The following is a 9,139-nucleotide window of genomic DNA, read 5'->3' as shown; positions in this document are numbered from 1 at the left end:
GGGAAAATACATGTTACTTTTCTTCACTGGGCACTTAGAAAAAACTTGGCGGAAATCTAAATTTTAACCAAAATCAACTGCAATCTCAGACGTCCGCATTTAGTTTTCTGTCGCATCATTCCAAAAAATTAACTGACTTTTATAGATTGAATATTTCGTGCGAAACAATCATGCACCCGTCAACAATAATGGGCAATCTTTTCTTCGAGCTTCTATTGAGGGTTGCTTACACTTGATGTTTATTTGCACTTTTTTAAACATTAATCCACGAAAAATATTTGTCTTAAATCAAATGTTTGTTTTTCTAATTGTTTCAAGTTCGTTTTTTTTCTAGTTATTTTTAAGCTTTCTTCTGTTTTTGTCAAACCATCTCCATTGTTCTCCTGGCCTCACAACTTTCATTTTAAACTCCATCCCCAGAATATTCACAATCCTCAAGTAAGACCTGGATTGAATTTTCTATTCGTCGCTTTCATTCTTTCCACAATCAATTTGTCTCTTTCGAATCGGCTTTTCAGTTCTTGCATGTGTTTTTCCTTCTTGCTCTTCAGATGATTGGCATAGAAATTTATTATGTGTTTTTTGTGCCGTTGGAATGCAATCTAAACAGAAACATCAATTTAACACTATCTGCACTTCGCAAACACAAAATGGAAAAAATAAAAAAAAGTGCAGGAAAAGGCAGAATAAGAAAATCATCTTCAAAAAGTTAAAACAGAAAAACTGAAATGAGCCAGCAGGAAATTAATTGGAACCACTTAGCCTGCCTCAGTTCAATTTTGATAGAAATTATTTTTTGCTCGCTTTAAAAAATGGGTTAATTCACCCGCTCAGTTGCACTTACGCATACAAAAACACTTACATTGAGTCCAAAAATTTTGCCAAAACTCAAATCATCAAACAAAAATAACATAGCCAACAGAGACTTGGAAAAGATTCAATGAAAGCAAAGAAACATGAAAAAAAAATTTCAATTTTCAAAGAAAACAATAGTTGTCCTCAAAGCTTGAAATTTCACGAACAATTTTAGAAAAACAACTTAAGTACTTAAAGCGACGTATTAGGTTAATTTGTAATTCCGCTGGGAAAACCATCAATTAATTCCAGTTCCGAAACTGGAAATCGATCGCGTTTTTGCGCCATTTCTTTCGTAATTGGAAAGCCTAACTTTTAGCAAATGAACTTGAATTGAACTCAAAAAGTGCACACAGAGCTATGAGCATTCTTAAATGCATTAAACTAAACGAATACACGTTTGCAGTTATTAATGTCTTTTAGGACTTCTGAAAAATTTTTAAAAAAACTCATCACGACCTAGAAAAGAGTTTCAACTACGGGAAATTGAAATCGCAAATTAAGTCTCATTTTACAATTGATCTCGAAGAGTCGCAATCTTCTAAGGTATTAAAAAAGTCTCAAAAACTATTAATTCAATAAATTTGCTCTAAATTGTGCGACTTGTGTTGTAACTAGTGTACTGATGTTGTTAGTATCTGCCTGCAGATGTTAAAGTGGATTGATCGCTGAACTATATTGAAATCTCATAAATTCGAAAACTTGTTAAATTAAAATGAGTGCCATAAGAAATTACCAATCAGGGAACCTAGTGATTGCAAAGGTGACGAAATATCTCAGCTATCCAACCCAAAACTCTAATGATAGTCCATAGCCAAAAACAGCTGGTAAAGAGTAAATAAACGACGCAGGAAACAGAAAAAAAACTGACTTGTTTCATGGAAAACTTCAACTTCGAATTTTAAAGAAAAAATACATGGCCCTGAAAACTCTTTGAATTTCGATGAAAAAATAATTATAGATTATAGGCAAATTTTTTATTAACACATTAATCGACTCTTGAACACATCTCTTACCGCTTTCTGGGCTCGTGCTTGATTTCGCTGCGTGAACGCTGTTCCTCTATTTTTAGCTTTTCGTTTCCCATGTCGACTTACAACCGTCCAGCCTTCGTCATCGTCATTATCGGCATTACCGTTTCCCACCTTTTCAAACCCATCTTCGTCGTATTCAACTTCTCTGTTCATTCCTTCTCGTACTTTTTTCACTCCTTTTCTTATCTTTTCCTTCTCTTTTTCCTCCTCACGTGAAAACTTTTCAAGCCATTCTGTTATTTCACTCTTTAGAGTTTGCTGCGATTGTAAAAACTGACTTTGATATTGTTTGCAGTAGTAAGCTGAACCACCGACTGAATTTGGGTCCAGATTCAATTGAAAGGAATCGTTCAAAGCGACGCCTTTGATAAACAACAAACATTGCACAGCGCCTGTTTCACATGCAAAAAGAACGTATTTTGATCTTCTTGTGAAATCTTGGTCGTCCTTGAAGATTTTCAAATCAGTATAAAAGCAATCAGCTCTCGCTGTCAGAAATTTTTTAAGCACATCATCGTCTAAGAAAAAAGGAACATTTGTAATTTTCATGGCTGAGTTGAAGTCTTCGGTTCGGATGTCTAGAAGTTTTGGTATACTGTCGCATACTTTCGCAAACATAGGATATTTTTTCAGAACTTTCGAGTTTTTCGACCCAGGAGCAAACCTAAAGCAGATTTTATCCAATATTCGAAACTCATTTAAACACATGGTATTATATGTTCGATTAAGAACGCCAAGCATTTTGCAAAAGGGGAAGGGGGTTATTTTTCATTGGGAGTAAGACTCATCCATGCTTAACCATTGATTTCTTTCATTATAGGGGTGCTAGTTCATTACTAGGTACCATCGATGGAGTGTTTGTAATTAATCGCACAAGGTTCTAAAACAAAGTGTTCAGGCTTTTTCTCTTTTTACCGCTCACCGAACTTTACTTTATACAACTTTTGATCACATCATTGAATTTTACCCCTGCTCAAATTTAAAGAACCCAAAAGAAGGTTGAATTGTTTTTGAATTTCGAAGAACAAATATATCACGTTTTAGCTTAGAATTCGGTAATTAAAACAATTAGAGAAAACTGGATTAAAAGGCAATCTCTTGTTCAATCATCGGAGACTTCGGAAAACTGAAATCCATTCAAAAATTAGAACTAGATTGCATTACGTTGCGCCATTCCGTAAATAGAGAGCGTAATTTGCCTTCATTTTAGCAATAAATTTGAATTGAACTTCAAAAGAAGTCAAGTCAAAAAGTCATAGCGCGAATACCAAATTTGAGCTTGAACTAATTTTCCTTTTTCCTAAAAAAAAGCGAAAAAAACAAAAACAAGTTTAGATTCAAAAAAGCAGTTCATTCAATAACACTTGATAAAAAAATTAACTTGATAATCAAACAGGAAGCACCGAAAAACATTTCAGTCTAGTGGGGAAATATTGTGACCAATTAGCCTGTCTCAATTCAAATTGGAGCTTCTAGGACTTTACCTGAAAAAAACACAACACGACGTAAACAAGTGTCTTCACTTCGTCTATTGACACTTAGATCAACTAGTTTTAAACCCATTTTTGCCATAGAAAACCGTGTCAAGGCACTGGTTGCTTCGAATTTCATCTCTATGAACAGGCAGGACTTAGCATTTTCGCAGGATTCAGGAGGGTAGGAGCCAGCCGCTGGCAAACTTTACACCGCTTGAAAACTTTCAGGCTAAAAAAATAAAGAATTCGGTTCTGACATTTTTGGACAAAGGGTTGATTCGGCGCCGAATCCTTTCCATCTCAAAGTCTGTGTATATTGACGTCCAAGGCACCTTTGGAAAAGTTTTGAGGTCGGTCAACTTAAAATGGACGTCGTAAAATAGTATTGATTGGTGGCCGAATCCCTTAAGGGTTCAGGGGGTCGAGTCCTTTCGAGGAGTGGCGCAAATCTGCTACTATTAATTACTGTCATAAGGGAAATATTTATGCACCAGGTACACAGAAAAAGAAGAATCATTTACACATCAACAAAAATCGAAAAAAAATATGGAAAATAACCAAAAGACATTCGATTTGAGAAAAACAAAAATGTCAAGAAACACAATTGCCAGCGTTAAATAAGCGAACAGGAAAATTTAGCAGAACTAAACTAATTAAATAGGGACAGACGCCAGTTAAGCCGAAAACAAAATTTGTGTTATGAAAAACAAGTTATTAAATTTTGAACAATTATCCCACCTTCGAGGAAAACAGAAAATACATTTTACTTTCAAGCAACGCAAAGTCAATGGACTAAGCCGACAAGATAGCTCAAAAAATTTGAGACGAATCAACCTTATAATCGAACAAAAAAGAAAAAAACAGGAAGTTATGTAGAACCAGGGATAAGAAGTGTCGTACATGAAAACTTTCCTTCGTACGATATATAGTAAAATATAAAACATAGCCAACAGGAAGTTGGAAAAGAGTCAATAAACGCAAGAAAATACAAACAAACTCGTTTTAAAAAAAAAACTTAAAGAATTTCAAAAAAAAACATTTTCCAGCTCTAAGCTTCAGGAAAAATTTGTGATTGACACTGTTTTGATAAATTAAAAACTCAAATTGAAAAACTCAAAAGAAAACTCAAATTGAAAAAACTGGATCCGTAGGTAAAGTTTTTACTCCGCTGGGAACTCATGCTTTATTCTCTTTAGCCAATCATCGAATTGTACTTTCTCAAATTTTTGATCACATCGTTGAATTTTACCAATGCTCAAATGTAAACATAGTCAACAGCAGGAAAAAATTTAAAACCAACTGTTAACCCGAAAAAGATCTGTATTCCGATTTAATAACAATGCTAATGACCAGCGTAATTATTACACAACCAAGTAAACCAAATGATTAGTCTGTAATATTGAGGTTTTCTTGGATCGCCTTCAAGCCTTAAGTTTTGCTGGTGATCGGAGACAGTGTAAAATCGTAGACTTTTTTCTGAAAAAAAAGCTTAAATTCTTACGACTCATTTTGTCCCAATGCGATTTTCAGGCTGAACTCAATCTGATAGATGTCATCCATTTTTATCAATTATTGACACACTTGAAGATAATTAACTTGACATTCACTGCTATCTGAAACCAATTGTTCGATGAAAAATTGCAAAAATACATTGGTTATATGTACCTGAATTTATCAAAATCATAACATCAGTTTCAAAACTTATGGAAACATGTTGACCACCAAGGACTGAAAAGAAAAACTTCATTTTCAATTTTTGAATCTTCAACAGCAGAATATTTGGCAAAACAGCTGTTCAAATAATCAGAAACTTAGTAATTTTTCAAACTTTTGCTTCAAACAATTTTGTAACAAGACAGAATTAATTTTAATTTTCAGCACAAGTGAAGCTCCATTTTGCACAACTAATGCCAAAATAGGAAAACGCACTAAAATTTAAAAAAATTTCGTTTTGAAAAAACAACCACCTTCAAAACAAAACCTCAGACAAAAACTCAAATCGGACAAAACAAAAGTAAACTTAATTTTCAAAAACTCAACTCATCATTTCGATTTTAAATAGCTTCACAATATGATCATTTGATGCAGTTGTTAACCATAAACAATTTTCATCATAATCTCGTTCTTCGGAAGCACTCTCCTTGACAACAAATTCTCGCGAGCTAAACTTGACGCAATTTACATCCAAAACATGTGAATTGAACTCATCAAGCTTTTTTATAGTCTCAAATTCACACTTGTTCACTTTCGAGTCCGTTTCCTGAAGTTTAAGCAACAAAATAAGACCTGTTTCCAATCCAACAGACACCAAATGATATTTTTCTGATCCATCGATAATAACATTAACAACGTCTAAGGCCGTAACACCACTCGAAAACGTGTGCTTGCAATTCAACTCGGGTTTTACAATAAGCTCATTCGTCGCTTCAATTTCATTCTCATTGGTAATTTTCGCCAGCCAATCAAAATTGAAGTCAGATATCTTGGAAAAATTCCACAGAGCTATGGACTTGTCGCGCGATGCTGTCAAGAACGAATATTGATTTGGTTTATCTTGTTTGAGCCAGCAACTTTTCCAGATAATTCTCTTGTGATGCTCTACTTTGTGCTGCAGCGCGAGTTGAAAACACCTGAAAATTTTTTTCAATCAGCAGCTTTTTCTCTAACTATTTTGAGCTTTTTAAATTCCAAAAAATTTTGAAAAATCCTGATGTTCACAATCATATGGTGGTAAAAAATGCTAGAAGACAGTTGGATAGTTTCAATGAACTCAAGGGAAAAAAGTGACTGACTTAATTCTGAACATTTTCAACATTCGAGTTTTGGGGAAAATATATCACGTTGAAGCTGTGTGAATATCGAGAATTCCACTGGCAGTTCTGAAAATTTAAATCCATTTTCGAAACTAAAAGAACGTCTTGGTTTAAAGTTCTTTTAAGTTCATCTGCAACATATTTTTTCTCTGCGGCGTGAAAAAACCCAGTATGAGTTCCAGAAAAAAATCACATATTGATTGCGTTTCCCTGCTTGATTAATTTCAAACTGCCTTTTGTCCACTAGTGTTACATAAGTGCATTAATAGGGTGGCCAGGTTGTCTAAAAAAAGCTGTCAGTGACGGCACTGATATTCGCACTGCGAGAAAACTTGATCAATAAGTATAACTTTTAATTCGCTGGGAAATCTGAGAATTAACTTCCGTCTTAAAATAAAAAGTCGATCACGTTTTTGGCGACCTTGACACTTTCGCTGTTTGATAGTGCAGTTTGCCTTCCTCTCAACGAAGGAAATGGACTGAACTGAGAAAGAAATTAAAAGTTAAACCGCGAAGAAGTAAACTTGAGCCTGAACAAACTTTAAGACTCTTTCGGAAAAAAATATCATCACAACTTATTTAAGAATTTGAGGTGTTCATCGGCTCCTAATTGATCTAGAACATATATTCTCTAACAAATGCTTGAAAAAAACTGTCAGAGCTGCTGCTCAAATTACTGGCAAACCTTTGGCACTGATATTCATTTGCTGGCACTGACAGATAAATTACTGACAGATTAAAATAAATGAACGCACTTCTGACACACAGGGGCTAAGCTACGCTTCGCAAACATAAGCGAGAGAGCGACAAAGAAGAGCTCTATAAAATGACATAAGAAAAACAAAAATAAGCCCTGAAAAATAGAACTTTTGCTGTGGCAGATTCGATCTTCTTATGACCAAAGATTTAAAAGAATCCACTTTCCTCGCATCTGCGCCATGGTCGCTCGACAATTAAATAACACTAGCCACAAATAAGGCAGCTAAATATGCTAATAAATTGCCAACGCGATGCACCAAAAGTAGCACCAATATTTGAGACTTAGGTTGGGAAACAAAGAATAGTCGTACTATTACACTACGCCCGATGGTGTTATTTCAGCATATTAAGATCTTTTGCTGGAAAAAAAACAAGACCTCAATAACTGTCTTCACTATTTTCATTGATAATTAAACATTAAGACATTATAGTTCATTGGCTTTTTCGAATTTGCGTATCCTGGTAAATTTATACAGCAAAGTTGTCTGAAGCTTGTTAGTATGACAAAATGACATCAGCGAAAAAATATTGTCATCTGTTCAACGGTTCATACTGACAGGTTTAAGGATAATTTTTAAAAATCGGAAATATATAAAATAGTTTCGAGAAACGCCATTTCAGTTAGAAGCAAAAGAATTCATGCATAAATAGATAACTATTCTCATTTAAATCTTACGATTTATTCTCTTCCCGATTCGGCAACACAGCGAACACACAGTAGCTTCTATCTCTTGACACCGACAGCAGGAAATTCGAATCTGGAGAGAAATTGAGGTCAGTGACCGTTAGTGTGTGACCTTGACCTCCCTGATTGTCTATGAGGTCAATTTGGTCCGAGGAGGATCCATACTGCCATAGAAGTATACAGGCTGTGTCAATCGAAGTTGCCTGAACAATTAAAAGTACTTATGGTGAAAAAGATTTGTGACCTTTGATGAAAAAATTGTGGTGCCATTCATCATCATAGCCAGGGTTTTTGTTCAAACCGAAGGACGTTTGATAAAGGAAGTTTTTCCTATTATTCATGTACCTGGAAGAAGGCTCAAGCATCGCATGTGTTATTATGCTAAATCCAAACTATTTTTCTATTCAAAACTATTTTCTATTTAAACAGAAAATCTTAAAACTATTCAAACAGAAAATCTTAAAACTATTTTTCTATTCAAACTTTACCCTTAAAATTACTCATATTTTTATTAACAATTAAATCTGCTCTTACATTTCAAAAAACTAAATTTCGGCTAAGAGTTGGAACTCTTCAATTACTTTCTTTACCACGAAATTCTGTTCGAAATCTAAAGCTTCTCACCTTGCAAGCAGAGGCAATCAGTTTCGCCCTGTCCGAATAGCAGCTGGTCAAACAATACACTTCATTCCCATGTCCGTACAGTTTAATCTTCTCACTCCACAGAGTGTTTTCTGGCAAATGGGAATTCGTGAAAAGAGACGCCAGTTCGTTTCCATCGCTGTTGCTATTGTTCGTAAACGTCTTTTGATGGGCGAATTGGTGTATTGAATGGTCGGGATCTTCAAAACCTTTGTTCGAAAGACCTAAAACAAAGAAAATCAGAAGAATTGCGAGCCAAAAAAACGTTGCATGCACGTAGATTTTAATCGTGGGTCATTGACCATTAACCGAGCTAATTTCCTCTTTGAATTCTAACTATGTTGCATTATCATTTGTTGGCATACTTTTTGCTCTAAATGGTATTCGGTAACTATGTCATCTTGAGGAATATTAAAACCAAATCAAGTCGAAAGCTCGAAGGGGCAAAACAAGGCTGGAAAACTAAAAACTCCAAGATCGTTCTTACCCAAAGCGGGAACCGCCGCCGTTTTCGATATCTCAACACCCTTCGGAACTTGTAATCTACACTTCGGGCTAAATGTGTCGAAAACTTCAGTGAAAGTTGAAGTACAGTCAAATACTCTCACTACTTTCTCGTCCCCACATGAAACCAGTGTGACGTCATTTAGAAGCGAGAGATTGTTCATTTCGTGGCCGTGAATTTGAGGTCTGCCGATTTCCTGAAATGATAAAAGTTGCCACTTAACATAATGAATATCAGAACATAGTTTGTTACGGTTTCTTCTCAAATAAACTTAAGCCATCGGGTAAAATATTACATTTTCGCAATAGCTGCTTTTTAATTGTGCTTTTACGGAAACAAAAAATAATAATCGCGGTTTTTAGGAGCTTAAA

At 34.9% G+C, this 9,139-nt stretch overlaps 2 protein-coding genes across 2 annotated transcripts in view; both read right to left on the bottom strand.

Annotated features, from left to right (window-relative positions):
• Nucleotides 1–226: 226 nt before the first annotated feature.
• Nucleotides 227–4,988, bottom strand: LOC134855363 (uncharacterized). The gene is made up of 3 exons (XM_063871866.1): nucleotides 4,866–4,988; nucleotides 1,872–2,553; nucleotides 227–602 (listed from the first exon to the last, which is right to left on the bottom strand). Exons 1-3 carry the CDS (start codon nucleotides 4,922–4,924, stop codon nucleotides 435–437), a joined length of 909 nt encoding a protein of 302 aa, XP_063727936.1. The 5' UTR covers nucleotides 4,925–4,988; the 3' UTR covers nucleotides 227–434.
• Nucleotides 4,989–5,399: 411 nt separating this feature from the next.
• The window catches only part of LOC134855048 (elongator complex protein 2-like), a 16,855-nt gene continuing 13,115 nt past the window's right edge, over nucleotides 5,400–9,139 (bottom strand). Inside the window, exons 5-8 of the mRNA XM_063871427.1 lie at nucleotides 8,751–8,964; nucleotides 8,246–8,487; nucleotides 7,613–7,824; nucleotides 5,400–5,994 (exon numbers count right to left, since the gene is read on the bottom strand). Coding sequence (XP_063727497.1) covers nucleotides 5,400–5,994; nucleotides 7,613–7,824; nucleotides 8,246–8,487; nucleotides 8,751–8,964 — 1,263 coding nt within the window. The remainder of the gene's footprint in view (nucleotides 5,995–7,612; nucleotides 7,825–8,245; nucleotides 8,488–8,750; nucleotides 8,965–9,139) is intronic.

The sequence above is a fragment of the Symsagittifera roscoffensis genome, chromosome 10, assembly GCF_963678635.1.
Source record: "Symsagittifera roscoffensis chromosome 10, txSymRosc1.1, whole genome shotgun sequence".
NCBI classification, from domain to species: Eukaryota; Metazoa; Xenacoelomorpha; order Acoela; family Convolutidae; genus Symsagittifera; species Symsagittifera roscoffensis.
The sequence above is the reverse complement of the archived record's forward strand: the minus strand, read 5'-3'. Positions and strand labels throughout refer to the sequence as shown.